General features: G+C 55.4%; 5 protein-coding genes across 11 annotated transcripts; 4 read left to right on the top strand and 1 right to left on the bottom strand.

Annotated features, from left to right (window-relative positions):
* The first annotated feature begins 151 nt into the window (after positions 1 to 151).
* noc3l (NOC3-like DNA replication regulator) lies at positions 152 to 5,961 on the top strand. Its single transcript, XM_049760021.1, has 21 exons — positions 152 to 275; positions 1,040 to 1,244; positions 1,320 to 1,431; positions 1,512 to 1,666; positions 1,753 to 1,851; positions 1,953 to 2,089; positions 2,156 to 2,317; positions 2,381 to 2,474; positions 2,574 to 2,749; positions 2,882 to 3,010; positions 3,384 to 3,515; positions 3,857 to 3,937; positions 4,097 to 4,197; positions 4,276 to 4,348; positions 4,416 to 4,479; positions 4,549 to 4,620; positions 4,908 to 5,089; positions 5,164 to 5,292; positions 5,354 to 5,451; positions 5,528 to 5,612; positions 5,680 to 5,961. Exons 1-21 carry the CDS (start codon positions 267 to 269, stop codon positions 5,794 to 5,796), a joined length of 2,412 nt encoding a protein of 803 aa, XP_049615978.1. The 5' UTR covers positions 152 to 266; the 3' UTR covers positions 5,797 to 5,961.
* Positions 5,962 to 6,572: 611 nt separating this feature from the next.
* On the top strand, positions 6,573 to 9,738 carry acta2 (actin alpha 2, smooth muscle). Its single transcript, XM_049760029.2, has 9 exons — positions 6,573 to 7,343; positions 7,650 to 7,811; positions 7,884 to 8,012; positions 8,078 to 8,188; positions 8,267 to 8,351; positions 8,423 to 8,584; positions 8,658 to 8,849; positions 8,918 to 9,099; positions 9,402 to 9,738. The coding sequence occupies exons 2-9, from the start codon at positions 7,683 to 7,685 to the stop codon at positions 9,543 to 9,545; spliced, it is 1,134 nt and encodes a 377-aa protein (XP_049615986.1). The 5' UTR covers positions 6,573 to 7,343; positions 7,650 to 7,682; the 3' UTR covers positions 9,546 to 9,738.
* A 245-nt stretch (positions 9,739 to 9,983) lies between these two features.
* Positions 9,984 to 12,497, top strand: ankrd22 (ankyrin repeat domain 22). Of its 5 annotated transcripts, none has more exons than XM_049760031.1 (6): positions 9,984 to 10,490; positions 10,884 to 10,939; positions 11,198 to 11,389; positions 11,656 to 11,763; positions 11,849 to 12,094; positions 12,183 to 12,497. In XM_049760031.1, the coding sequence occupies exons 1-6, from the start codon at positions 10,421 to 10,423 to the stop codon at positions 12,258 to 12,260; spliced, it is 750 nt and encodes a 249-aa protein (XP_049615988.1). In that variant the 5' UTR covers positions 9,984 to 10,420; the 3' UTR covers positions 12,261 to 12,497. The 5 variants fall into 5 exon arrangements, with proteins under 5 accessions (XP_049615988.1, XP_049615992.1, XP_049615990.1 ...); XM_049760032.2 differs by having other exon boundaries at positions 9,988 to 10,939; positions 11,849 to 11,926; positions 11,996 to 12,094; XM_049760035.1 differs by lacking the exon at positions 11,656 to 11,763 and having other exon boundaries at positions 9,984 to 10,939; positions 11,849 to 11,926; positions 11,996 to 12,094.
* A 46-nt stretch (positions 12,498 to 12,543) lies between these two features.
* lipf (lipase, gastric) lies at positions 12,544 to 15,793 on the bottom strand. The gene is made up of 11 exons (XM_049760028.1): positions 15,644 to 15,793; positions 14,632 to 14,763; positions 14,448 to 14,559; positions 14,179 to 14,377; positions 13,986 to 14,095; positions 13,764 to 13,900; positions 13,523 to 13,669; positions 13,357 to 13,428; positions 13,187 to 13,258; positions 13,017 to 13,127; positions 12,544 to 12,947 (listed from the first exon to the last, which is right to left on the bottom strand). Exons 2-11 carry the CDS (start codon positions 14,752 to 14,754, stop codon positions 12,825 to 12,827), a joined length of 1,206 nt encoding a protein of 401 aa, XP_049615985.1. The 5' UTR covers positions 14,755 to 14,763; positions 15,644 to 15,793; the 3' UTR covers positions 12,544 to 12,824.
* bbs1 (Bardet-Biedl syndrome 1) lies at positions 12,816 to 19,288 on the top strand. 3 transcript variants are annotated; one of them, XM_049760025.2, is made up of 9 exons: positions 12,816 to 12,953; positions 14,987 to 15,225; positions 15,328 to 15,542; positions 16,695 to 17,104; positions 17,181 to 17,363; positions 17,442 to 17,573; positions 17,852 to 17,958; positions 18,028 to 18,148; positions 18,269 to 19,288. In XM_049760025.2, exons 4-9 carry the CDS (start codon positions 16,724 to 16,726, stop codon positions 19,091 to 19,093), a joined length of 1,749 nt encoding a protein of 582 aa, XP_049615982.1. In that variant the 5' UTR covers positions 12,816 to 12,953; positions 14,987 to 15,225; positions 15,328 to 15,542; positions 16,695 to 16,723; the 3' UTR covers positions 19,094 to 19,288. The 3 variants fall into 3 exon arrangements, with proteins under 3 accessions (XP_049615982.1, XP_049615981.1, XP_049615983.1); XM_049760024.2 differs by lacking the exons at positions 12,816 to 12,953; positions 14,987 to 15,225; positions 15,328 to 15,542 and adding an exon at positions 16,229 to 16,421; XM_049760026.1 differs by lacking the exons at positions 12,816 to 12,953; positions 14,987 to 15,225; positions 15,328 to 15,542 and adding an exon at positions 16,407 to 16,555.
* The last annotated feature ends 89 nt before the right edge of the window (positions 19,289 to 19,377 follow it).

A 19,377-nucleotide genomic window follows, 5' to 3' on the forward strand; every position in this document is an offset into this window, starting at 1 on the left:
TCAAGTAACTTGACTGGCGCGGTGACCTGTCCGTTATGTGTCATGTCTCTGAAGTGTTGGTTTTTTCTCAAAGGAGATTCAAGTCGAATTTCACTCGGACAATTTGCAGTGCGGCCTCCTTCCGTAGGTGTCGCTGTCCACACAGGAAGTGTTGGCATTTGGGTCCTCTCGAGCTTTTTTTTATGTTTCCGGTTCCGTTTTCCGCCATCCATGCGTGTGGAACGCTCGTGATTTGGCTTCCTTCTACCTGAACGCATTCCACCATCATGGCACCGGTGAGTTTGACGCAGAAAGCGGACGCGACGTCAATGTTTGTTGATGTTTTCAACCACGCCGTTCACGCGAGAACTTTCGGTGCCTCCAAAAGCTTCCATTTCATTAGACGTCGTTGTTGGGCTCTCGAAGCCGCAGTTAAAAAACAAAACCAAAAACCAACAGCTCGTAATAAATGCAAGAGTTTGGTGCCTTTTTTGAAGTTTGGAACTTTGGGCTCGTGGTACCGTGGCGTGAAACGGGCGACTACTTTTCTGGAATGCAAAATGTGCATTGTTTCACAGTTGAGTATGTCAAGTCAAAGTTCCTCTGTGACCGGCGGACCTTGAGCCTCGGTCTGAGAGAGCGACGGTTTCTGGCGTCCTCAAGACCGCCACACTATCACAATGTCGCGTTCCAAATCTAGTCCATTGAACTAAGCCCTTTATCCATCATTCAAAAGCCTCGATGGTTCGCAACATTTAAAGAGTCAGTCAAAGTGGCTCAAATTCCGGCGTTAAGAGTGGAGCAAATGCAATTTGCCTACGAGACGTTGAAGGAAAGATGAGAGTGTAAAAAGTAAGTCGGGATTTTTCCTTTCTGAGTTGTCGATTGACTTGAGCCTGCCTCAGTACCTGTTAGGGAAGGTAGGGCAGCTATGTACACAAATGGTAGAAAAGTGTGCTTGGTTGTTCATCCAAAAATCCCATGTAAATGTACCCGCTCGTGCATTTGCTCTGTTTGTGTGACCTCTGCGTGTCCGTTGTTCTTCGGCGGCCGGCCGCAGTCTCGCTCCAAGAAGCGCCGCCCGTCCTTTCGGCGGCTGCTGAAAACGAGCGGCGTGAAGGTGGACAACAAGCTGAGGAACCGGCAGATGAAGCGACAAAACTGCGACAAGAAGCAGCGCAAGGAGCACCGGAAGATGCGGCAGGCACTCAAGGGCGCCGCGCTGGCCACGCCACGCCCGCTTGACGTTACTGCCAAAAGGCCCGGTAAGATCACCACGCTTCAACCGCGAGAGAGCCATTCGTTACTATGTGCTATGCGTATGTATGATATGATGTCAGAGGAGGAGGAGGAGGAGGAGGAGGACTTCCTGGAGAGTTTGCCCACTGACATGATGGACGACAACGACCTGCAGCAGATGTCCTCCTTCCTGAGCAGGGACCTGTCGTCATGGTAACCTGCGCACACTTCGGCACCTGCCCGCCCGCCTGCCCACCCGTACGAGTCATGTCCCGTCTGCACGTGCGTCTCAGCGGCCCAGCGCACAGCGGCAAGAAACGCAAGTCGGAGGTGGTCCCAGGCTACGAGAAGATTCCCAGGAAGATGGCCGCCGTGGCGGAGAAGGAGGTTGTCCACTTGCTGCCCATCAAAGACAGGACGCGACTCATCCCGCAGAGTATGCACAGAGGTGAGGCCCACGCAAAGAAGAAGCAGGCAGGCGCCGAAGGGGCCCGCCGTGCTGCTCACCATTGTTTGTCTGTTGTGCGTGTGCAGAGGTCAGCAAGCAACCGGAGGAGGAGGAAGACGAAGAGGAAGAGGAGGAAGCAGCAGCAGCAGCAGCAGCAGCAGCAGCCACACAGGAGGTTGAAATGGGTACGGATGGGCTTCAAAGGCTATTTGAACAAAATCAGCGGCCGGGGGCGTTTCGTCCCACTGGCTGTTAATCGCTTGGCCCCACCTGCCCTCGTTTTCAGGAGCGGCGGAGCTAATCGACAGCACGACGCCGCTGACGCCAGCGCAGCAACAGGAAGCCAGGATGCGCAAGATCCAAGACAGGAAGTTGACCATCGCACGCCTGGCGTCCACAGTCATCGCCAACCCCGTCAACAATGTGAGTGAATGAGTGTGCGCACGTGATTTTGCTTTAGCGTGCTCACCCTCTTGTGCGCCCGTGCAGGTGAAGTGTGTGAAGCAGCTGCGCGGGATGCTGATGGAGGCGGACCCTTGCGTGGCGGTGACGGTCAGGAAGTTGGCCATGGTGTCATTGATGGAAATCTTCAAAGACATTGTTCCCACCTACAAGATACGACCTTTGACCGCCGCTGAGAAAGCCGCCAAGGTACCACGCTGGCGCTCGTGCAGCCATTGGTTGGCGCTGACCGTGTCGTAATCGTCACTGCAGGTGAAGAAGGAGACGCAGCAGCTGCGGGAGTTTGAGGAAGGTCTGCTGAGTCAGTACAAATTCTACCTGGAGGATTTGGAGCAGTGCATCAGAGGTAAAGCGGATAAGCGGCCGTCCTCCCTTTCTTCTGGCCACCTGCTCCTTTGAAATTTAGAGCGACCGCTGACGCCCGTCCGTCTGTGTTTGCGTGCAGACTGGAAGCAGAAGAAGAGCAAGCGCAGCCAGGCGGTGTCGCTGGAGCGTTACTCGGGCCTGGCCGGGGTGGCCGTGCGCTGCCTGTGCGAATTGCTGCTGGCCTTGCCGCACTTTAACTTCCACAACAACATCCTGGTGGCCTTGGCTCCACTGATGAACGACCCCGTCAAGACGGTGAGCACCGGGCCGGCCCCGGCCTGACCCCACATGACCGCACCGGGCCGGCCCCGGCCTGACCCCACATGACCCCACCTGACCCGACCCGACCTGGCTCTCTCTCGCACGCGCGGGCGCATCTCTCCTTAGGTGTCTGACATGTGCTGCCGCACCTTCTCCGAGCTGTTTCACCAAGACAAGGTGGGCGGGACCTCTCTGGCCGCCGTTCGTGTCATCTCGGGTCTGGTCAAGAGTCTCAACTTCAACGTCAGGCCCCAGGCAAGGAACGCCTCCTTCCTTTCTAACGACAACAGTCTTGCGTTGCGTTCTGGCGTTGTCGCACACATCACCCACCTATCGCTAACAAGTTGTTGAGTCGATCTGTCGCAATATTGGAAGTGGCGCAATCCACTGATGGACCGTGACGGCAAGACGATAGCGACCGGCGTCCCGGCGAACTTCCCTCCCGCTCTTTTGTCAACTTGGCCACTGTGGCTCAAGACAGTGTGTGTGTGTGTGTGTGTGTGTGTGTGTGTGTGTGTGTGTGTGTGTGTGTGTGTGTGTGTGTGTGTGTGTGTGTGTGTGTGTGTGTGTGTGTGTGTGTGTGTGCGTGTGCGTGTGCGTGTGCGTGCGCGTGCGCGCCTACGTGTAGGTGCTGCGGACGCTGCTGAGCGTGCGAATCCAGGAAGCGCTGGTGAAGAAGGACATGATGGACATGACGCCCAGTGTGAAAGCCATGCGCCACAAAGACAAGAAGAACAATCTGTCACGCATGCAGCGCAAGGTAACACAAAGCCGGCTGCCCAAAAGCGCGGCCTCAGCACACCGCTTGCTTGCCTCACGCTCTCTCTCTCTCTCTCTCTCTCTCTCTCTCTCTCTCTCTCTCTCTCTCTCTCTCTCTCTCTCTCTCTCTCTCTCTCTCTCTCTCTCTCTCTCTCTCTCTCTCTCTCTCTCTCTCTCTCTCTCTCTCTCTCTCTCTCTCTCTCTCTCTCTCTCTCTCTCTCTCTCTCTCTCTCTCTCTCTCTCTCTCTCTCTCTCTCTCTCTCCTTCTCGCTCGCTCTTTCTCTCTCTCTCGCTCTCTCGCTCTCTCGCTCTCTCTCTCTCTCTCTCTCTCTCTGTGTGCAGTGGAAGAAAGCGGAGGAGAAGCTGCAGCAGGAGCTTCTGGAAGCCGAAGCGTCGGACAGCAAAGACAAGAAGATGAAAATGGTGAGGAGGAGCGCAACATCTGAGTGTGAATCTTGAGATAAAAGCAGATTTTGCAAGCAACTACACTGCAAAATCGTTTTCCACACCGGAATTGGAGCAATGGACGATAGTGAAAGTCCTGTGAGAGACCTGCTAAAGTTCTTGTTTTTCTCCACGCAGCACACAGAGACTCTCAACATCGTCTTCCTGGTGTACTTTCGAATTTTGAAGAAAGCTCACAAGTCTATCCTTCTTCCTGCAGTGTTGGAGGGGCTGGCCAAGTAGCACGCACGCACGCGCGCGCACACACAAACACACACACACACACACACTGTAACGATGATGTCACTTCCTGTTAGTTTTGCCCATTTGATCAACTTGGAGTTCTTTGATGACCTGCTCAATGTGCTCCAAAGCCTTATCCAGTCAGGAGTGAGTATAACACGGATTCGTACGTCTTGAGACCACACGCTTAATTTGATTTGCGATTGCCGTGCAGGATCTGACTGACAGGGAGAGACTTCACTGCATCCAGACAGTCTTCACCATCCTTTCTGGGCAAGGTGCGTACGTGCTTGCTAGCTAGCACACAGCCCACAAGTGTAATGTGCTGTATGTTTGTGCCGCATCAGGTGATGTCCTCAACATGGACCCTCTCAACTTTTACTCTGAGCTGTACGCCATGTTGCCACGGCTGCACGCAGGTTGGTGGTCCCGTCGCCTCTCGTCGGACTTTGGCTTCATCCAAATGTTGCCGTCAGTCTCAAGACGACTGACTGCAGCTTTAAGAACACAAATGGTGCAGCAACACATGCCGACAAACTCTTAAAAAAACAACAACACTTTTTGGGGGGCTGCCAGCTGGAACAAATGGCGTTTTGATCATTTTGATGGCCGAAGGCGGTTTTGGTTTGTGAGGACACATTGAGCTTCTACCTTAAGGCACCGCTAGCGTCACCAGCTTCGAGCATTGACGAGCCCTCTCCCTCAGGGACTTCCGATGACGATATCCTCATCGTGCTGCGCTGCCTGGATGCCATGTTGATCCGCCGCAGGAAGCGGGTGAGCCTGCAGAGGGCCATGGCGTTCATCAAGCGGCTCAGCGGGCTCAGCTTGCACGTCCAGACGCACGCCAGCATCGGACTCCTCGCCGCCACCAGGGCCGCGCTGCATGTGAGTGCGTGCGTGCGTGCGAGTGAGCGTGACTCGTAACGAGCCAGTCAATTCATGTGCCTCATTGTCGTCAGTCGTTTCCAAGATGCGACTTCTTACTGGACAACGAGGTCCAGGGCAGCGGCGTCTACTTGGCTGAACTGCCCCAACCTGAACACTGCAATGCTCACAACACCGCCTTGTGGGAGCTCCACACACTGCAGGTACACACGCGCACGTCCGCGGCGCCCCGAGCTGATCTGACGCGTGATGGCGTCTGCGCAGAGGCATTTCCACCCGGTGGTGCGGCAGCTGGCGTTGCATCTGAGTCGTGGCGCTCCCAGCGAAGGCGGGGCCGTGCTTCCGCTTGAGCTGAGCCGCAGGTAAGAGCGAGCGCACGTTGCCATTTTGTGTCGAGGCGGGTGACGCTGCGCTAACCTCGGAGGACTTCCCGTGCAGGTCGCCGGTACAGCTGTTTGCAGATTATGATGTCAAAGGCATGACCTTCAACCCCCCAGTAGCTCCGCCCAGACACAAGAAAAAGGTGCGCGCCCGCCCACACACACAGACACACCAAAGTCATGCATTTTGTTTTGCATTTTTGCTTCCAGGAAGTTTTCAGAGTCGATAGGTCGCTGCTGGACAGCGATCTGCAGCAACTTGTTGATGACACCCTGCGGTTCGGTCAGGAGGCGGAGCTTGACTTTAGTACAACACGCAAACACTGACACCCATGCAAACACATCCTGTGTTTCATTTGTAAAAAAAGAAAATATTAATCTTGGGGCGGGTCGTCAATGTCAGTCAAAGGTGGAGATAGGTCGGTCTTGTCCAGATTGACCTTTGCTACACTGAACTTTTTTTTCTTGATGCAATAAATACAAATTTGCTCACGTTTGGGCTGCTGCCGTTGGTGTGTGTGAGAGGGCCGGCGTGGCCATCAGCAGAAGGCGCAGTGGCGCAGCGGCCTGTCGCCACTGTGGAGAGGTTCTCGAGAAAGGAACGTTGAGGAGCCAGCGGATTTCTGGAGGCAACCAGCCAACCAGGCAGGCGGGCCATCAGTGCCAGTGCATTTCCTTATGGCCTCAGCATGTTAGCTAGCACCTGCCAGCGCAACAATCTTTTGGACAAATTGGCCTTTTTCATTTGAGTGAACACGATTGGGGAAAAAATGGCACTGGCAATCTGGTGGAGGAAATGGACTGCTGAATCCAGTCATAATTGAATGATACTTTTGACATCAGAGACGCCACTTTGTGGCCACTGCGCGACACTGCACTCGCTAACTATCCAAGTCTCGCCGCATTCCACAAACCTTTTCAAACAGGCCTGCGTAAAAGCAGCCAGCGCACATATCAAGCTGCACATTCCGCAGCACGCTCACACGGTGCGGTGCGGGTGTTTGCCGACCAATGCCAGTCGGGCCTCGCGAGTCCGTCTGCGCTCCAAATGTTTTCCCATTTTCGGTCAAAGTCGAGCAAGAGCATTTGCGCGGCGCACTGCGTGTGTGTGTGTGAGAGGAATGAGGAGTCAGTGATCACTCGGTGGCCCCTCCCTCACATGAGAGTTTGCATGTCTCCTCAGCTCCTTTTTAGGACTTGATGACATGCTGATGTTATGCTTCTGCTAGGATTTTGCTTTAGAGCAGGAAGTTGTCCCGCGCGTCCTCCCTTTTCCTTTTAAGGAGAAGCCAGCGTGTGCCCCTCCATCTTGACCTTTGGCCTCATCTTCATCTGGACATGCAACTACATTACAATGTCACTGGCATCAACTCAGAAGCCAAGATTGCCCGGCAGTCGTGTCTCAAGGGACACGTGGACCGGGAAGTTGCCGTAAGGTCAGCGGGCCTCGCCGAGGACCGGAAGAGGTCAACGACGGCGAACGCTGGGACAGGGAACTCGGACTGGGATCAGGAGAAGAACCTGGACCGGAGGCAGAAGCGGTAACTGAAAAACAACCTGGAGCACAACAAGGACTTGGACCAAGACGAGAGCCAGAACTGGGAGAAAAGCAATTTCTCAATCAACGTGCGAGTATGAAAGTGGGAGGAGGAAGTCCCCGGCACGCCATTGGCCGGCTCCCTTGGGCCCAGCCCTACAAGGAGCCGAGCGGACCGAGGACGCCGAGCGGACAGGGGTGCGTGGGGGGGCCCCGTTCCTTGTTTGGCTGGAGGAGAGGAGGAGGAGCAGGAGCAGGCTTCTTAAGGTGTCTCCTCTGACGGGAGCCTCACTCAGCGGCTCGTTCCTGCTGCCTTCCCGCGTCCAGCAGCACCACGGTAAGAGTCTCGTGCTTCTTCACATCATGCGCCACTTTGTCGTCATCGCCTCCAATTGGCATCGTCGCCAAAATCTCCTCTTCAGCCGCTCGTGCATGTTCCTGCCGCCGAGGTCTCGATAGACAGCGGCAGCAGCAGCAGCCTCTGGTCACGACCGGTCCGTCGATGCCCAAATATGGCGTGTGCAGCCGATGCCCAATTTTGGACATTTGCCTTGTGCCCAAGCGTGTTCTGCCACATATTGCGTCATGTATGCGAGCGTCGTCAGGTGCCCTTTCTCGCCCTAACCGCCAGCACCGCCCTCAGCGCGGTACCCCCCCCCTCTGCCCGCAGCCAGCCATGTGCGACGACGAGGAGAGCACCGCCCTGGTGTGCGACAACGGATCGGGACTTTGCAAAGCCGGATTTGCCGGAGATGACGCGCCCAGGGCCGTCTTCCCGTCCATCGTGGGCCGGCCCAGGCACCAGGTCGGCCGGCGTCGAGCTGCTCTTTGGCGATGATGCAAAGAGTTGTGAACTGACGCCGTGTGCGTGCGTCAGGGCGTGATGGTGGGCATGGGCCAGAAGGACAGTTACGTGGGCGACGAGGCTCAGAGCAAGCGAGGGATCCTCACCCTCAAGTATCCCATCGAGCACGGCATCATCACCAACTGGGACGACATGGAGAAGGTAGGTGGGCGGTCGAAGTGGAGTCGAGCGACCGCCGCCATCCGACGTGTCCGGTGTTCTGCCAGATCTGGCATCACTCTTTCTACAACGAGCTGCGAGTGGCCCCGGAGGAGCATCCCACCCTCCTGACGGAAGCGCCGCTCAACCCCAAGGCCAACAGGGAGAAGATGACTCAGGTGAGCGGCACCCTGGGCGAGCGCCGCGCTGAGCGTCGCACCGCTTCACGTCTCAGCTGCGTCCTGCTTGATGTGCAGATCATGTTTGAGACCTTCAACGTTCCCGCCATGTACGTGGCCATCCAGGCCGTCTTGTCCCTCTACGCTTCTGGACGCACGACAGGTGCTCCTCCGTTGGCAGGCGAGCTCGCTTGCGCCAATTGCGTGGCTGACCGACCGCGCCTCAACTTTCAGGCATCGTTTTGGACTCCGGCGACGGCGTGACCCACAACGTTCCCATCTACGAAGGTTACGCGCTGCCTCACGCCATCATGAGGTTGGACCTGGCTGGGCGTGACCTCACCGACTACCTCATGAAGATCCTGACCGAGCGCGGCTACAGCTTCGTCACCACGGGTAAGTGAGCGCCCGCCCAACCGGTCATGTGCGTCTGTCCACACCACCCACGTTTCACGTTGGGTCACCTCAGCCGAGCGTGAGATCGTGCGCGACATCAAGGAGAAGTTGTGCTACGTCGCTCTGGACTTTGAGAACGAGATGGGGACGGCGGCCACGTCGTCGTCGCTGGAGAAGAGTTACGAGCTCCCCGACGGTCAGGTCATCACCATCGGGAACGAGCGCTTCCGATGCCCCGAGACCTTGTTCCAGCCATCCTTCATTGGTGAGTGGGTCCCTCCGTTTGGCTCGGCTTGGCTCGGGTGGGCTGACGACGCGCCGCGGCCGCCGCAGGCATGGAGTCGGCCGGCATCCACGAGACCACCTACAACAGCATCATGAAGTGCGATATCGACATCCGCAAGGACCTCTACGCCAACAACGTGCTGTCGGGGGGCACCACCATGTACCCCGGCATCGCCGACCGCATGCAGAAGGAGATCACCGCACTGGCGCCCAGCACCATGAAGATTAAGGTGAGCTTGGTGTGGTGCCGATCGCGGCCGTTGAGCCTGGCTCAAATGTCAAGCCGCTGCTCCCGATTGAGCTTTCGCCAAAGTTTTCAAGTCTTCCGACTTTTGGGCCAAGGAATGCGAGTTGGTGTTTGCTTTCGGCCGAATGAGCAACTTTTGGGGAGTATTGTTGTGACGGAAGGTATGCGTGCGTGCGTGCGTGCGTGCGTGCGTGAGTGTGCGTGCATGCGTGTGCGTGCGCGCGTGCATGCGTGCGCGTGCCTGCACACCCACTTGCCGGTCCTCCCTTGCCCCTTGCCACTCAGATCATCGCCCCTCCGGAGAGAAAGTACTCTGTGTGGATCGGCGGCTCCATTCTGGCGTCGCTGTCCACCTTCCAGCAGATGTGGATCAGCAAGCAGGAGTACGACGAAGCCGGCCCGTCCATCGTCCACCGAAAGTGCTTCTAGACGGTCCGGGATGGAGCGGGCCGTCTGCCGACAAGTCCCACCTCCATCTTCTGCTCTTCTTGTCCTCCTTTTGCTTAGCTCATGTTTTTTTTTTTTTTTACATTTTGGATGAAGTAAAGCTTGACCGCTGCCACCGATTATGCCGTAGCCGGGGCGTGGCAGAAGATAAATAAAAAGCAAACCACAAGCTCAACTTTGGGTCATTTGTCACAATGCCAGACAGTCAACTCATGATTAGTTTAGGCTTTTTTAAGGAGACTTCCATCCTTTTATATTCATTTAATTGTGCACATGGAGTTTCCGAGGATGTACAAAAGTGTAATCTAACCCTCCAGGTGTTGCAGGGATACTTTTACGATCTGTTTATTTACTCTGGTCCGTTTTCTCCATTTTTTTTACGTCACATCCTTTGAGGCTGAACGACCAAACAAGGTAATGGTTTTCACTTCTTGTGGGTGTTTTGAATAGTTGTATCAGATGGATGCATCGAAGGTGCTGTATTATTCTTGGGGGACACAATAATGCGTTAAACGCATTCGTTAGCTTCTCGCTAACGCTAGCATTTTAACTTACTAACGCTAGCATTAGCTTACTGATTAGCGTAACTGCCATGCTTGTTTATTCTTCGGTAAATGAACTGAATTTGACTTGATTGTTTACCAAAGTAATGCACTTTGAAATCGGTCTGCTTACAGGAGGAATGACAGCAATAGCTGCTTGAGAAATTGTGAGGATGGTTTGTAAACTTTGAAGAATTACTGTGACAATCCATGAGTTGTCGGCGAGTTGATTCAACGTCGCACCTAGTCGTTTAAGCAGGTGGCACCTCTAAGGGGCGCCGTAGCCCTTTGGCCAAATGCTTTTAATTGACAAACATGGCGGCGATGCCAGTTTCCGGGGAGTTCCGGGCCAGGTCGATGGCGGGGTACTGCGCCATGCTTCAAGGTAGCAATGCTTTGGTGAGCTGTTTTCGACTGCGTGTCAACAGCGCTTACTTGTACTCGCTTGTTGTAATGCTAGGACCGCACAAGGAGCGATTCGTGTCAAACGTGTCCACATTAACGCATCCGCGATGGACCCATTCTGTGTCGACTGTTCTGAGAACATGATGCAGGCAAATATTTCAAGATGGATGTACCGTCAAAAAAAAAAGCTACAAATTAAATTCTAACATGAAATGTGCATGTAAGCGCTTTTCCCGGACTTGCTGAGACAACTGCGTGCGATACGTGTTGGACTTTTCGCCGTAGAGACAGGAAATGCAGCAGAGAGAGAGAGAGAGAGAGAGAGAGCAGATTCGGCAGGTTTCAAGACTGGCCTCTGGTTTTACTTTGAAAGTCTTTCTGGCGTCCCGTGCGCTTCCTGTGGCAGACATGGGCAAGGTGTACTCGCAGGTAAGAGTGCGTTTCTCAACGGGTTGACCCTTTTCACACTCTTTAAATGGCACGCACGCACAGTCGAGTGATGGACAGAAGCCATCGTCAGATTTCAAACAAGACTAATATGATGCGGGTCAAAAGTCTCTTTTCAAACTTGACTTCGACTCAAAGCGCAGTGTGCGTGCGTGCGTGCGTGCGCGCGCGCGGGCGTTCCGACTTGTCTCGCAGGTTCATTGAAAGTCATCCGACCGGTTGCCTTGCTTTCTCGAGCAGCCGGCCTGTCAGTTGGCATACGACGGCGACGTTCAGCAGCTGTTCGCCGCTGTGACCCGCAACCCGAGCGACGTGGACATGCAGGATGACGTCACTGGCGACACGCCACTCATCGCCGCCTGTCGCCGTGGTCACCTGAACGCAGTCACGTTCCTGTTGGAGCGCCACGCAGACGCGCGCACGCGCAACAAGGTCGGCTCAACCTCGCTTCACTCCGTCGTCCTCTTGCCTTCCTTTTGTATGTGCCGTCAACAATCGCTCCGTTCATTCCCAGCTCATCCATGATCAAATCCATCATTGGATTTGCTTATCGCAGCCTCTCTCGCTCATCAGTAAATGCGTAAACAAAAAGCAGATCCTCCCACGGGTGTTGAACTTGTCAGCTCTTGGTTTTGTTCTCGTTTTTGCTGAAGTTGCAGCGGTGACGCTATTGACGGTGCCGCCCGCCGGTATTTCAGAAGCGTCGCACGTGTCTTCACTACGCGGCCAAGCAGAACTTTTCCCTTCTGGACCACCTCGTCATCCTCCTCCTCATGCCCATCCTCCTCCTGGGATACTTCCTCCTGGCACGTCGCCGGCAGGCACAACACGGAGCGACATTGGCAGGCACGTGACATCATCGTCTGGTGAGTGACGCGTGTGTCCTTGCAGTTGCAGAAGCGGCGGCGTAACGAGGCTCTGATGAAGGCCGTTCTGGACAGCGACGTGGACGTCAATGCGGCCGACTACGTACGTTCTCCACGCTGCCGCTTGCGCGACCTTGGCTGTGACCTTTTGTCTGTGCGCGCGCCCACGCAGAAAGGCAACACCGCTCTTCACTATGTTTGTCTGAGGAAGCGACAGCATTTAGTTCCTCTGCTGCTCCTCAGGGATGCCGACCCTCTCGTCAAGAACCACGTGTGTGTGCTCTCCTTTTGCCTGCTTGCGACACTTCGCGGGCTCCGAAGGCTCACCGCGTTGTCTGGTCCCGATGTTTTGTTTCCAGGACGGTGAGTCGGCGCTGGATGTGGCCATGAGGTTAAAGTTCACCAAGGTGGTGAGGCTGCTGAGGAAGTCGCAATGACGCACGCAATGCGTGTCGGCTGGCGCCGCATCTGGACTTGAGGGTGGATTTGCCGCCCCCCCCCGCGGTGTGAGACGATAACAGCAGTCTTGTCACTTGTTCCCATTTTGCTTGTTGCATTACTGACTTTGTTCAAATTGACAGCTTTCTTCCAAGGTTTTTGTGATTCTCGTTTTTTTTTGGCCAGCTCACGGTCATCAGCGGTGACACAAAGATAAAGTTTGTCTCAAAAGCAAACTGGCTACGTGTTTATCCTGTCAACATCCACGCTCAGCACAGCAAATTTTCAAAGAATGCATTTATTCAATGGATGGCTGATGTGGAATGCTGGCTCAGTGTCGCGTCTCGATGCTAATGACTCCCATTTTCATTTCCGCTGTTTGGCAGATTAAAACGTCGATTTATGCGGGTGGCGGCAAATGAACGATTGACTTGAAGACTAAAAGCCTCCCGGCCCACGTCCGAGCGGCGAGCAGCGAGCGAGTGGCGCCCTCTAGTGGTATTGCTGCAGCAGCTTGAGAATGGCAGGAAACATGAGCTGCGCGAGCGAGCGAGTGACGTCCTCTAGTGGTACTGCTGCAGCAGCTTGAGGATGGCAGGAAACATGAGCTGCGGGGCGTCCAGGCCCCAAATGAAGTCCAGATGGTCCCAGTGGGGAATGTGCTGCTGAAACACCAAGTTGGACACCTGCAGGTGAGACAGCGCTGTCAGACACGTGCACATGCACACACACACACACGCGGCACCGAGAGTGACCTGCGTGAGGAGCAGCGCAACGTCTTTTGGGTCGGCCAGCGTGTCGCGTCCCCCCGAGAAGATGGCGGTGGGGACCTTCATGTCTTGGACGTGGTAGTGGGGGGGCGTGGACTGCACGGGAAGTTTCACGTTTTGCACTCGCTTGGTGTTTGCCGCGGGCGCTCGCTCACCTGGTTGTAATGTTTCATGTTGCCCGCCACGCCAAAGTCAAACGCAGACAGCTTCCCTCCGCCGCTGACGGCCTGAAAAAGCATGACCAGTCTGAAGCGGACTGATGTCATACGCGCTGCCGCGAGTCTCCTTCCCAAAGTGTGGGTCCATGTACGTGCGTGCGCCTGACCTGCGCCCAGTGCAGCATGTTCTGGACGGATGTGCCCGCGGGGCAGTGCGTGGTGTAGACGGCCGTGCGAGACTGAAAGCAAAATCCGGACAAAACCGAGCGGTTGCGCTGAGATCATGTCGGCCATCGGGGCAAAAACAGCCAAAGCAAATCGCCGGTCACCGACCATGTTGAGGTTGAGCTCGTCGAAGCCGCACAGGATGAAAAAGAGATTCCCGCACAATTCGCTGGTCAGACGTTTGCCACACACGTGCTCGGCGAACCACTCAATCGTGTGACTCTGAGGCAGGAAGTCCCGCCTTCCAAACAGCTCCTGAGGGAGGGAGTGTCGGGGGATGCAAAGGTGGGATTTGCCGTGGCCGGCCTCAACCAATCCCGTCCCGCCCGCCCGCTCGCTCGGCTCCTACCCAAACCAGGAACTCGGGCAGGAAGGCCAGCTTGCTCATGGGGCTGCTGGGAAAGGCCACAGTGGCCACCGGAGCCAAGGCTACAAACAATTTGATCTTGGCCGCTAGTTGCGGGAGCGTGGAGAAGGCCATGAAGGCTGCCCAATTGCACACACGCACACACACAGGTGAGTGTTTCAGCGGGGCGCCACGATGGATCCAAACGAAACCAGCGGGTCGTACCGATGGTGGTCCCCTGAGAGTGCCCCACGTAAGCCATCTGTCGTTGTCCCGTCACCTTCAGGATGTAGTCCACTACCGCAGGAAGATCCAAAAGGGCCATTTCGTCATGACTGCCAGAACCGCCGCACAAGATGACATGCTGGGTTGGTTGGCGCCGAGGGAGGGAGGGAGAGCGGTTGGGTGAGAGGGCTACCTGAACATCCAGAAGTCGTCGCAGTCAGGTGTGAGCGTGCGGTGTTTCCGAGACCAGGTGTTCCCTCGGCTGTTCCCCAGCCAAACGTCGTAGCCGGCGTCGGCCAGCGCGTAGCCCAGGCCGGACGCCGGCGGGTTGGTGATCCAGTTGCTGCCGGCCGCCAGGAGGCCGTGCTGGAGGAAAACCACGCCTCGGCCACCTGCGCCCAGGCCGGCCGGCCGGCTGTTTGTCACCGTTCTCGGCACCCAAAAAGTGTGCTTAGCACTGACTTAGCTTGAGTAGGCGTCCCGCAGGGATCCTGTTGAGCGTCAAGATGTAGCCGTCGTCCGTCGACACCTCATGCTCCTCTGCCGGGTAGCCCCACCGGCGGATGATTTCTGTCTACACGCCAGCGCACACGCACACTGAGCTTTACCATGGCAAACTGCGTGCGTGTGCGCGCGATCTACTCACAATGTTCATGTGTACTTCAGGGTCCAACGGCGACTGAGCGCCAAAGATGCGCCGCCCCGCCGAAGGCGACTGGTCGGCCAGGGCCACCCCGCACAGCAGTGTTGTGAAAAGCGCACACTGCATGCTGTTTGTCTGCACACACACGCACACATGAGCCTCTTTGAGTACTATGTCCAATCTGGAAAAAATTCTAGACGCAAGCGGCCAAGCCAACAAGCAACTCCCAATACGCCTTGTGACCTTTGATCTCATTGTCGCTTCTCACTGTCGGGCGCTACTTCAACAAATGCAACGTAGCGGTGAAACCTCCAAATGTCTGCTGTTGAAAATGTGTACTTAGAACTGTTATCCTCAGGTCAGCTTGAACAAGAAAGCAAGAATGGAAAACCAATTGCCGAACTGGGAAAGCTTCATCAACGAGCACCCTCACTTCCCAAATGCATGCTTAGTGAGTGAGCCAAGCCAAGCCAAGCCAAGCCAAGCTAAGCCAAGAAAAGGCGACGTAACACAGTTGTAGCTGTGTCCCCGTCCACATTTTGGGGCATCAAATTCATGGAGAGGAAACGTTTGCATACCCACAAACAACGTTCATTGGTTGATTGAAACATTTAATATCTTTGTGGTGTATTAAATGGAATGGCTTGAAATGAAGGATATGCTAACCATTATATTCTCCTTTGTCAACAATTTACTCAGGTTGATTGGAAATGGGCTTCCAAGCGTAAAAGCTCATTATGAAAAGGAAGAGAGGGAACTTGTGCTTGTTTCCACACCTTCCCTGCTGAGTTTGGGCAGAACTTGGACTGGTGGTCACCAGTCGAGCGTCAGGAGCAAGACGTGACGTGAACGTGACATCACGGCAGCGAACACGACGTGCACATGGACAAACTCGCCACGAAGCAAACGAAGAGGTGAGCAAACGGGCGAAATCGGCCGAGGAACATTCCGTGTGACGCGTCCTTGCGTCTTGAAAGGAGTTTTGAGGGGTGATTGCGGAGACGGGTTAACTCACCGAAAACTGAGCGGCGCCGAACCCTGATCATGTGACTCCGGACGTGACGTCCCAAGAGCTCCCCTGCTCACTGCTTTAGGTGTCGGTTAGAAAAACGAGTCAGTCGATGAAAAGATCGGAGCGGATTATAAATGCTTGTATTCTTTTGATGGTCTTATGACAAAATGCTGATACTTTCGTTCGAGGAAGAAAATGTGTGACGGTGCGCCCCCTGCTGCTCAGTGTTTGACATGTCACCTTCACGGCGGAGTGAGTTCAAAAGGCGAACAAGTCGATCAACGCCACCTTAACAGCACACGCGATTACTCGTGAAAAGAGCACATGTTTAGCTCAAAAGGAACGTTCGCTATTATTTGTTTGTACCCGTCAAAAGATATAGTACGTAGTATTCCAATTCTTTAGCCTTCATTTTAAAGCGCCTACGTAGTTTGTCCAAGTGTAATTGCCGTACACCTTCTGCGCGTGCGCAGCCTCCGTGTTTGATGACGCTGTTCCAGCAGAAGTCGACGTAACACACACTGTCCCAAATTCGCACGCTTGTAACCTGCCGTCTCAAATTACGTACACTTTAGCTAGGTGGACACTTCACCGAGGGTTGTAGAATGTAATGTGGATATTTGAACGGGGCCATCAATGGACGCCGCGGACAGCAACGTCTCGCGTGTAATTGACGTCACTGAGTCAAGGAGACCGAAGCCGGGGAGCTAAAGAAGCTGGAAGCGGATTTATGGATTAGACGAGCATCAGCTTCGGCAGCATTAGAAGAGCAGCATCGACGGTGCGTCTCTTCATCACCTTTTCATATTGTTTCGTTTTTCCAATAACTATAATAAGGTTGTGTGCGAAAGCGCGGGGAAACTGCGTCCTTTTGGAGACGCTGCTGTAGGGTTTCCTTGACGACGGGATCATACGGTGTGTATCGCGTTTCTTCGATGCGATGACTGACATGCTGAGGAGGAGGAGCCCCTTGAGGGTGTTCTGTCCGTCCTCGGTGTTTGATCGCCTTCCTGTGTGCATGCGAGCTGACCGACAGGCTTGTGTCGTCATGCAGCAAAACGAGGTCTTGTTGTCCAGCCAGCCATGAGCGAGTGGAGCGGCGAAGATGGGAAGTGGCTGGACGCCCACTTTGACCCGGTGGCGGGACTGCGCACCTTCACCTCCTGTGCGGCGCTGGCCGACTTGAGCGGGGATGGGGACGGTCGCCTGGTGGTGGCCGACCTGGGCGGCGGCGGAGGTGGCGTGGCCTCCATGAAGCTGAAGGTGTACGGAGGCACAGCACTGAGCAGCGAGAGCGTCCTGCTGGACCTTCCATGCGGCCTCGCGGCCTTCTTCATGGACCTGCACGAGCCTCGCGTTCCCGCCGTGGCCGTGGCGTCCGGACCCTGCGTGTACGTCTACAAGAACCTCAGACCCTACTTCAAGTTCACGCTGCCCGGACTTGACGTCAACGCACTGGAACAGGTGGGTGACAATCTAGTCCTTTTTTTGAACTGTTTCTTTGACCATTTTTGACAGCCGCTGACTTGTGATTGGTCAGGACGTATGGCAGCAGGCCAGGGAGGGCCACATTGACCCCCCTGCCGTTAAGGAGACGTTGGAGAGCCTCCGGAAGAAGGCCGACGTGCCGCTGTCAATGCGCTCGCTCCGCTTCCTGTCTCTGGATAATGAGCACCTGGAGAGCTTTGTCCAGCTGCACAAAGAGCAGCCCATCAAACGTCAGGTAGCATGCATGCATGATTGTAGGCAGGCAGGCATGCAGACAGCTCGGCAGCTAACTGGACAGGTTTTTGGTCCTCAGACAGTTATCACGTGCATGGGCACGCTGAAGAAAAGCACGGCGGACGAAGACGGCGTCAGCTGCTTGCTGATTGGCACAGAGAGCGCCCATCTTTACGTGCTGGACCCCGAGGCCTTCGTCATCCTCGCCAAGGTTGCCGTCCCTTTTGGCCCTGTCCGCTTTCTCTGTCCTTCCATCTGTTGGTTTGCGGGTTATCTGACCTTTTGCCCATCCTCCGTTCTGTCCTTTTTTTTGTCTACTTCTCGATCCTGCTGTGCCGACTTGATTTTGTCTCCTCTTGCCCGTCCGTCCTCCCTTCTGTCCCTCCTCCCACCCGTCCGTCCTTCCTTCTGTCCCTCCTCCCGTGCATGCATCATCTCTGCTTTGCATAAGCGCGGGTGTCGGCACTGAACATCTCGCACTTGGCGCAGCTGGCACTGCCGGCCCCTCCCACCATGATGGACGCGACGGGTCAGTTTGACGTGGAGTTCCGGATCACGGCGGCGTGTCGGAACGGGAACGTCTACATCCTGCGCAGGTCAGCTTGCCATTGGGACCGGCCCGCCGCTGCTTCAGGTCGTCCTGAGCTCTTTGCGTCTGCTTCCAGGGACTCGGACAAAGCCAAGTACTGCGTGGAGCTGTCGTCGCATCCCGTGGGCCTGGTGAGGGTCGGCAAGAACATAGTGGTGGGAACCACGGACCTGAACCTGCAGGGATTCACGCAGAAGGTAAAGTTGAAGGACTCTGGAATCGACACCTCTGGGGAGTTCAAAGATTGGATTAAGCGCTCTGAGATATACTGACTGACGTTTGTTGGTCTGAACCAAAGTAACCAATGCATCGTTTAGGGCAAGAAGTTGTGGAAGGTGCTCCTTCCGGCCCCCATCTGCACCATGGCCGGCATGGACCTTCCCGCTCGAGGCTTCCAGGGGGTCCTGGTGGGTCTTGCCAACTGCGAGGTGCACTTATACAGGGACAAGAACCTGGTGAGCACCATCAAGACTCCGGACACAGTGAGCGCTATTTGCTTCGGGCGCTACGGGCGGGAGGACGGGACCCTGGTCGTGACCATGAAGGGCGGCGGGCTGATGGTGAAAATCCTCAAGAGGACGGCGGAGTTCCGGGACCGGGACAGTGCTCCCGGACCTCCGGCCGCGCAGAGTGTCCGTCTCGACGTGCCCAAGAAGACCAAACTCTACGTGGACCAGACACTAAGAGAGCGCGAGAGCAGCACAGCCATGCACCGGACCTTCCAGATGGACCTGGTCCGCCTGCGACTGGCGGCGGCCAAGGCCTACGCCAAGGCCCTGGAGTCCAGTCTGACTCCGGTGTCGTCCAGGCCTGGGCGCTCGCTCAAAATGAATGCCGTGGTCCAAGGTCTGGGCCCGTCCTTCAAGCTCACGCTCAATGTTCAGAACACGGCGGCGTGCCGGCCTGTGCTCAACCTGGCCATCAGCTTCCTGTACGATCAAAGCCTGTACAGGATGAGGAACCCCTTCTTGAAGATCCCGCTGCTGGTGCCGGGACTGGTCTACCCGGTCCAGACCCTGGTGGAGTGTACCAGTGACAAAGGCATCTCTGACATCATCAAAGTTGTTGTCCTGCATGAGGAGCAGAGCACCCCACTGCTCACGGCGCACATTAACATGCCCATCAGCGAGGGGATCAACTGAAACGCTTAGCTTAGCTCATCTTAGCCTAAGACTGACTCTTTTTAGCTTCATTTAGCTTGGCTTAGTTTCCAGCCCGGACGATGGCGGAAAGCGTAGGGCCGGGGGCAGGGAGCCAACCGCAGGCGCTCCAAAGGGTAGCGTGACTAGCGTCCAAAATTTGCAATGTTGATCCAACTGTCCTGAAAAAAACAACAACTAAGGTGTAACTATCGATATGAAATAGTCTATAGCAATTCTATAGCATTCATCATTTTCACCGACGTATTTTGTCTTAGTGTCGTGTC

Source organism: Syngnathus scovelli, chromosome 21 (assembly GCF_024217435.2).
Source record: "Syngnathus scovelli strain Florida chromosome 21, RoL_Ssco_1.2, whole genome shotgun sequence".
In the NCBI taxonomy this organism is placed as follows: Eukaryota; Metazoa; Chordata; class Actinopteri; order Syngnathiformes; family Syngnathidae; genus Syngnathus; species Syngnathus scovelli.

What these genes read in the sequence shown, in the direction of transcription:
- noc3l (XM_049760021.1), top strand. An exon ending in CCCGCAGAGTATGCACAGAG is followed by an intron (nt 1,667 to 1,752) that starts GTGAGGCCCACG and finishes GTGCGTGTGCAG; the next exon opens with AGGTCAGCAAGCAACCGGAG. An exon ending in CACACAGGAGGTTGAAATGG is followed by an intron (nt 1,852 to 1,952) that starts GTACGGATGGGC and finishes CCTCGTTTTCAG; the next exon opens with GAGCGGCGGAGCTAATCGAC.
- acta2 (XM_049760029.2), top strand. Translation starts at nt 7,683, where the DNA reads ATGTGCGACGACGAGGAGAGCACCGCCCTGGTGTGCGACAACGGATCG. An exon ending in TGGGCCGGCCCAGGCACCAG is followed by an intron (nt 7,812 to 7,883) that starts GTCGGCCGGCGT and finishes TGCGTGCGTCAG; the next exon opens with GGCGTGATGGTGGGCATGGG. An exon ending in GTTCCAGCCATCCTTCATTG is followed by an intron (nt 8,850 to 8,917) that starts GTGAGTGGGTCC and finishes CGGCCGCCGCAG; the next exon opens with GCATGGAGTCGGCCGGCATC.
- ankrd22 (XM_049760031.1), top strand. Translation starts at nt 10,421, where the DNA reads ATGGCGGCGATGCCAGTTTCCGGGGAGTTCCGGGCCAGGTCGATGGCG. An exon ending in GTACTGCGCCATGCTTCAAG is followed by an intron (nt 10,491 to 10,883) that starts GTAGCAATGCTT and finishes TTACTTTGAAAG; the next exon opens with TCTTTCTGGCGTCCCGTGCG. An exon ending in ACCCTCTCGTCAAGAACCAC is followed by an intron (nt 12,095 to 12,182) that starts GTGTGTGTGCTC and finishes TTTTGTTTCCAG; the next exon opens with GACGGTGAGTCGGCGCTGGA.
- lipf (XM_049760028.1), bottom strand. Translation starts at nt 14,754, where the DNA reads ATGCAGTGTGCGCTTTTCACAACACTGCTGTGCGGGGTGGCCCTGGCC. An exon ending in ACATGCTGCACTGGGCGCAG is followed by an intron (nt 13,259 to 13,356) that starts GTCAGGCGCACG and finishes ATGCTTTTTCAG; the next exon opens with GCCGTCAGCGGCGGAGGGAA. An exon ending in TTGCGCTGCTCCTCACGCAG is followed by an intron (nt 12,948 to 13,016) that starts GTCACTCTCGGT and finishes TCTCACCTGCAG; the next exon opens with GTGTCCAACTTGGTGTTTCA.
- bbs1 (XM_049760025.2), top strand. Translation starts at nt 16,724, where the DNA reads ATGAGCGAGTGGAGCGGCGAAGATGGGAAGTGGCTGGACGCCCACTTT. An exon ending in AGCAGCCCATCAAACGTCAG is followed by an intron (nt 17,364 to 17,441) that starts GTAGCATGCATG and finishes TTTGGTCCTCAG; the next exon opens with ACAGTTATCACGTGCATGGG. An exon ending in CCTTCGTCATCCTCGCCAAG is followed by an intron (nt 17,574 to 17,851) that starts GTTGCCGTCCCT and finishes CACTTGGCGCAG; the next exon opens with CTGGCACTGCCGGCCCCTCC.